The sequence below is a fragment of the Ascidiella aspersa genome, chromosome 1 (genome assembly GCF_963924565.1).
Source record: "Ascidiella aspersa chromosome 1, kaAscAspe10.2, whole genome shotgun sequence".
In the NCBI taxonomy this organism is placed as follows: domain Eukaryota; kingdom Metazoa; phylum Chordata; class Ascidiacea; order Phlebobranchia; family Ascidiidae; genus Ascidiella; species Ascidiella aspersa.
This window is the reverse complement of record NC_139447.1, coordinates 31,646,595-31,653,876: the sequence shown is the minus strand read 5'-3', so window position 1 is coordinate 31,653,876 and position 7,282 is coordinate 31,646,595. Positions and strand designations below refer to the sequence as shown.

At 36.6% G+C, this 7,282-nt stretch overlaps 1 protein-coding gene across 1 annotated transcript; it reads left to right on the top strand.

Moving 5' to 3' along the window:
* Window positions 1–2,425: 2,425 nt before the first annotated feature.
* Window positions 2,426–6,839, top strand: LOC146169791 (uncharacterized). The gene is made up of 4 exons (XM_083387329.1): window positions 2,426–2,683; window positions 3,807–4,046; window positions 6,314–6,489; window positions 6,785–6,839. The coding sequence occupies exons 1-4, from the start codon at window positions 2,432–2,434 to the stop codon at window positions 6,837–6,839; spliced, it is 723 nt and encodes a 240-aa protein (XP_083243455.1). The 5' UTR covers window positions 2,426–2,431.
* Window positions 6,840–7,282: the final 443 nt, after the last annotated feature.

Genomic DNA, 7,282 nt, shown 5'->3' with positions numbered 1-7,282 from the left:
TTTACATAGTGGGTGTAATATACGTGGTGCGACGCTTCCTTTACTGTCCTGTTTGTCGCATTACAGAAAAATACAATATGACGCAACTATAACTCAAAAATAAACTTTTAGAAATACTTTTCTCCGTTCCACACCAAGTGAAATGAAGCGTATCACGCACAGGAAAATGTATTTTCTAGTCAGACATTTTTGGGCTGTATCTAATTTGAAAAATCAACTTTTACTGTGTTTAACTTGTTTTATTTATATAAGACTACCAGCGGTCTGCCACCCAAAATAAAGACGTCTGGAAACTATATGACTTTCCACCTACGAATAAACAAGCCTTTCTACGTTGTTTTTTTCTAAAATCAGCTAGTATAAAATGTTTGAAAAAGCAAATAAACATTACTTTCTGCAAAACATGCCTTTTTGAATAACCTAACCAAAATCTGTTTGGCCAAGATGACAATGATATCTGCCTGACTAGACGTTCCAATTTTGCTCATAGGTGACGTCGTCGTTTTGTTTGAGCCAAGATTTTCAAAATTCCAGGCTAGAATTTAGGGCAGATGTTGGCCAGCCAATTTAATGTTTAGTTATCCAGGGCCTTCAGACCGTGCACACCATGCAGTGCCCTTAGTATCGGCAATCCCAGATGACGTGACCCACAGTTTGATTACAGGGTTGACATTTCTTAAAGCATTTTTGGTACCATTTTAAGCCAATCTAGAGGGCGTGGCCGCTAAAATTATTCCGGGGGAGAACCCCCGGACCCCCAAACATTTCGGCAGGCTCCGCTCGCCTGCGTGTTGCCCTTACTGTTGCCCTTACCAAAAAAGTCGCCCCCCTTGCCCTGAAATCGCTCCGGCGTCCCTGACGGGACTACACCCTATTTGTAGGCTACATTGATCAACTGAAACGCCCAACACCCGTGCTTAACCGGTTGAGCCTAACATATTAAGTTCTGGAAAGTGACATTCTCATGGGTAAGGATCCAGCATCAGGGATGAAGTTGCGGAGTCGGTTGTTTGCCGAATGTCACTCAACATTTCAAATGTGGTTCGTCTTGGGTCTTATAGTTAGTTCCAGAGTGGCTTGAACAAATGGGCGTCGAAAAATTAGACGCGCGACGTAACAGCAAGTTAGACTACTCATAAAATCACAGGGAGTCGAACCGAACCCGAATAGCATTTCATGATTTTTGAACTATAGTTTTATACAAATGTATACTTAACCTGAACTTCGTTTTATACAAGTGTTAACTTAACCTGAACTTCTTTTCTTATATTTAAGAAGATGGCCTTGAGCTTACGCGAATATTCACGGAAATACACAAAAAGGCGAGATTTGAAAGAAATGTACATTTCAAAAGGTTGCTCATTCGGCTGTATGACGGAAAGCAGGTGATAATTTTTCCAACTTTTCCACAACGTCCAAAGTAGCAGTTGCACACACATTAGCCTACAGACGATATGTAAAATAATTCGTGCACGAGTCTTAAATGTCCGGTAAGGTATTGTACAGACGTTTATTAAATCACGATTTAACGATGGCAACTTTGCAATGTTTTCCGTTGTAAATCAAATGTTGTCATGCAAAAAACATTGAAAATCAAAATGCAGAAAAAAATATGACAAAACCTGAGAAAATATTCTTGTCATTTAGAACGATACAAAGCCAGAACTTTAAAAACTTCTGCTTGGTTTAATTGAACCACGTCATCAGCAACATGGGACCGACATCTCGATGATCCTAATAAATACTTCATGTTTATAATAACGGAATCCGATACAGGGCTACTCAACCAGTTTTCGCGAAGTTTTCAGATATGAAAGTACACAATTATTTTTTGGTGTGGTCAGTTTGCCTTAATATGTTGAAATAGTGCGAACACGATATGCGCAAGGCGGTTAATTGTTCTGCTTGTCAGCTCGTTAAAGAATCTGTCCTTTTCAAGTTTCGCGAAAAATACCAACTTGTCGCAACGCAATAGTTGACCAAATCATTTTTTTACTATAAACTGGATATATGTTAAGGAGTTTAAAACAATGACTGTCGTGTTCGACGTATTACTTTATTTTATAACATTATAACGAATTGTAAATTCTGTAGAATGGTTGATCAACGTATTTGCTGGGATATGCGTCATGTGAGAACGATTTCCGCGCCAGGTTCCCGTTTTCACACGATTTCCCGTTTTCACACGTTAAAAAATACATTGTACCAGTTTTCGCGAAATCGATTTATCTATAGCCGCTATATTTACCGTATCGCATGTGTTTGGTAGGCTATATAGCATGTTTTGTTTGTAAGTAAGGAAGGAAAAAACAGTTTTTAACTGGGTAAAAGGCGGGTCAACAGACGTACTGTATGTAAATTACGAAAACAATCTAAATTCTATCAAACTTGGGACTAAGAGCATATTGCTTTGCAACATCGAGCTTTGGACATGAAAGTTATATGCGCCGGAATGCCAAAAACTGGCACGAAAACCTTGTGCGCGGCTTTACGAAGTCTCGGCTACGAAGTTTACGATATTATGGAGAACAGCTACCTAATTGCCGACGATTGGGTAAAAGTCATCAGAGACGGAGCGCAGATTGAGGACTTCAGGCGAATGTTCAAGGGCGTGGACGCTGTAACGGATGTCCCTTGCATGTTTTACTGGGAAGAGTTGTTAGAAGCTTTTCCTGATTCAAAGGTACGTTATTGTGGATGTTTTTAAACACAGTAAATTAGGGCGGGCGAACTTACACGACCTGCTGACCCAGGGGTTCTTAAACCGGGGTCCATGGACCCCTTGGTTGTACGTGAATCACTTTTAGGGGCCTATGAAGGCCTTATTGAAATATAAGTGTATATTTGAAAAAAAAACAATTTTTCAAGCGAAGAGTTTAATTAAAAATAAATCGCTTTTGCACTGAATGTATTTGGACTTCATTTCACTTTTACATTTTTCGCACCGAATTCAACAAATTTATGAAGTTTATTTGTATTGTGACGTCATTTTTGAAAATTCCTTGCCTACCTCGGTCCACGCTAAACAAAATAAAAATTCGGGAAAAAAAAAAAGTTTAAGAACCCCTGTTCTGACCAATTTACTAACTTCATCGTTTTTTTATTTCAATTATGCGCAATGTTTCTTTCTGCAATGAACCCAGAAGTATATGTCTTCATAGATACATTTGGATTAATGCGCTATCAAACGTACTTTGAATAGTTAAATCACTTTCACAGCCTCGTGTGCTTTAATACTGGGCCTACTTAGGGCAAGAGCAAATATTTGACGATGAATTTATACCTAATATTGCTGTGCTTATAATTTCTGCATGGTTAACAAATTTGTTTGAGTCACTAACATAATAATGGTAAATATTTGAAGATTTGTGAGTTTTGGGCCTTCTAATTTTTGAATTTTTTTTGGTGTTTCAACTTTTGATTTGCATTTGCTAATTTTTTCTAGTGCTTTTTGATATGTTTTGTCCGAACTATGTGGCTCAGCTGATGGACATTTACGTTGTAAGCCTATACTGGGTTTCAGCGGTGGGGCACAAAACCATGCCGCAAAACTACATTTTTTGCGTGAAAGAAAAAAAAGGACCACTGATCTGTTGTATTTCGGCCCTCGGCTTAAGTTTATCGTTTTTATTAGGCCCTTAGAGCAATTTGAGTTTGAGACCTGGGGCTAATTTGAATTTTCAGGTAATGGATTTAAACTACAACAATTTTAGACTATGGAATCAAAATCAAAAACATCTTTACTTTTTAAAAAAAAAAATTTCGCATTTAAGAAACAAAGAGCCGAATACAGTTCAAAATTTTAGATTGTTCTCACGATTCGAGACGAGGATTCGTGGTACAACAGCTTCGTAAAACAATTTGATGCTCTGAGCAAAGATACGAGGTTGATTCTACTGATGACCTTCTGTTATTCGGGTTGGAAACAATTCAGGTTCCGGCGTGCTGCTCGTAAGTCGAATAAAAAAGAACACCTGAAAGCAATCGCAGACTCACTGAATCTGTCGATCAACCTGTGTAGCTCAGCTGGAAGAACGACTGTCCCGGTATGACCGCAGGTCGTGAGTTTGAACCTCACTGTTTGCTTCATTGATTGACAGATTCGGTAAGTCTGCGATTGCTTTTCGGTGTACTTTAACGATACGGAAGTTATAATCGTTGGATACGAAGTAACGTCATAACTTTCCGAGAAATTGCTTTATAAAAATCTGGGCGCACTCAATTGGATAAGGTGTCCTTTACGATAAGGATTTGCTCAAGCAATAAAACATACATTTTGATGATTACAATATAGAAATATAGAAATATGATTGAATATATGTTGACGTAGAATACGAGTCAATTTAGTGTTGTTCTACTAATGCTACTTAGTTTAAATCATTTATTTGGAAGTTCCAACTAGAAATTTGACCTCATTTACTTTTACGAATTTTTTTCAACAGTTTCAGCTTTTGGGTTTCGCGGTAGCTGGCCTTGGTCAAGGATAAAAATGTATAAAGAAGAAGCAATGAGGCGGTTGTTTCGGAAACACAATCGTGATGTTTTACAGGTGATTTTTGATTCAGCCATGTTTAAATATTTACTTTGTTTTGTTTTTTTATAATTTATTACGATGGTATTTATAGTCCAATAATGTTTTTTTAAGGGCAAATAAACAAAATTGAAGATGTTTACAACAAACTGACATTTCTTTCGGGTTTAGCCCAAGTTCTTGTAATTAATAGAATCAAGCGCCAGAAAAAAGTCATTCATATGGAATGATATTTTATTTTTTATTTAAGCTGATTAGGGAAAAAGTATAGTTGAAAAGGCAAATTCTAATAATTTAGTATAAAAGTTAAACGCAAAATCCTACCAATTCTTTCCGATACCTGTCATTTTGTTCCGATGCCGATACCGGACATTTTGAACATCCGATCCAATAACAAATGATGTCAATGAGATTGAAACGTTTAAATGGAAGATTTTGCGTACGAAATGCTTTAGCGTAATACGTTAAGCTAAATTTGTTGATTTACTATTTTAAAGCACTTAAATTTTAAAGAATTGAGGGGTTTGACAGTAAGTAATGGATGGAAATCATACATAAATTTGTAATTGGATCTTAAGCCCTATAGTATCGGACCGGTACCGATACTAACATTTTCCATCGGTATTGGCTCCAATCCGATATTATCGGACATCCCTACTACAAATCTACATAATAAAAGAGAAAGTTTGTGAGATGTGTGTGTGTGTGTGGCAACATGTTCGCCCAGTCATTTTACAATATATTTGTGCTACATCACAATGGAAATGTTACGTCACACTCAATACGATTTACAACGTGGTACAATGTTACCAAAATTGTGAAAAGCATATATCCCAAGCCCCAGCGTTAGTTAATTTAATATAGGTATATTTAGAAGTTTTTCTGGACCCCCCGGTTGAGAACCACTGTTATAAACTATACGCTAACAAACGTGTGCAACGTTCTAAGTAAAGACTTAAGTTTAACAATGCCAAATTTAGGCAGAGTTCGCAAATGTCGCGTTTGTTGTCGCAGTACGTAAAAGATAGTCCAAGTTTAACTTATCCAAGCAAAGCTTTTTTTCAAGCGCAATTACCTGCCGGGAAATAAAAAAAAATAAAATGAAGTATATTTCCTTAGTAAAGTATAATTTTAATGTTTCCAACTAAGATTATTATGTTTAGGAACTTATTGATGCCTATTACCGCGTAAAATTTAGGTAGAGTTCGCAAATTTACGAAGAATTTTATTTTTATTTTTAAGCCGTTTGTTAGCGATAGTGATTGAGGCCATGACTTCTTACTATGTGTTTACCCACGCAATACTTAGCAGAGTTCGCGAAATATTGCGTTTATTGCAATAGTAAACAGTACGCATTTGTTTTTTCAAAGAGGATTTTTTTCAGTTTAGCACCGGGATTACGTATTTGCTTAAACATGACGCTATTAAGCAAGTCTAAGCAATTGCTGTTTTACGTTTGGGAGTTATTCTCAATTGACAAAGGTCACGGGTTTTCGTTACTTAAAAGATGTATTGCATGCTTAGCCAAGTTTTGTGCGCTATAGTGTCACATCACTTGATTTGAAATTTCTATTTAGTGACACTCAGTTCAAACGTTCAAATTTGTTATGACATTTAAAAAAATATGTTTGCATTATTTTTGTCATTTACGAAGATCTTACGAATAACCGGTAAATATTCTATTTAATCTGGGCAACGCCAGGTATTTCGTCTAGTATAATATATTGAAACTTCAAAAGAAGATTTAGCCTACATTTTTTGAAGAGCGTTGTTGCTTCGCAGAACGCTCCCAAACACCAGTTACTCGTCTACAAAGTGCAACAAGGCTGGAAACCGCTTTGCGATTTTCTGGCCGTCGAGGTTCCCGATCGTGAGTTCCCTTACAAAAACAAAGGGGCAAGCCTCATGGATGAGTTAAGAAGGGAAGACAAGATAATGCGTCGCTTGGACACCGAGTTGTACGTTACACTTGTCGTTTTGCTGGTCTTTCTTGCCTTCGTTGCGTACAAATTATTCACTTGGTATAATAGTTATGGATTTTTTTCGAAATTAGTGCGTTGATTTCGAAACTTAAAAAAAATAATTTGCGTCGAAAAAATAACTTAAAAAGAAAAAACGTCACCACAAGTAAAATGAAAAACAAAAAACAGTGAAAGTCACTATATAGCGAGGTTTATTCATAATTGTTTATAGCTTTGCTTTATTCTATTTAACAATATTGTGTTGGGTTTGCTACAAACTTTTAATTCGCAGAACCCCTAAAAATACCTCACGGACCCTGATTGGTACCCAGTTTGATAACTCCTGACATAACCAAAGCCAAAAGGATTTTTTCGTCGAATTTAGCGCGAAATTACCGGAGCCCTTGCAATTTTTTAACACAATGAAAGTAGCTATAATTATATATGGCGATGTTTATTAAGAAGGGTTCACTAGCTTCGCTTTATTCTATTTATCAATATTCGGCTTGGTTTGCTAAAAACTTTTAATTCGCGGACCCCCTAAAAATACCTCAAGGACCCTAATTGGTCCCCAAACGGCGGACCTCAGTTTGGAAACTCGTGATCTAGTAAAACCTAAAAAAACACTTCGAATTTGGATGTTTTTTTTTTCGGTTTGCGTTTTGCTATGCTTATTATCTCTATCATTTTATATCATTTTATGGCTCAGTGTTTATCATTTGTTACTTATCCATTACGTTTTGTTTAATATGATATCGTAACTCACATGTAAGCTACGCTGTAATTATGT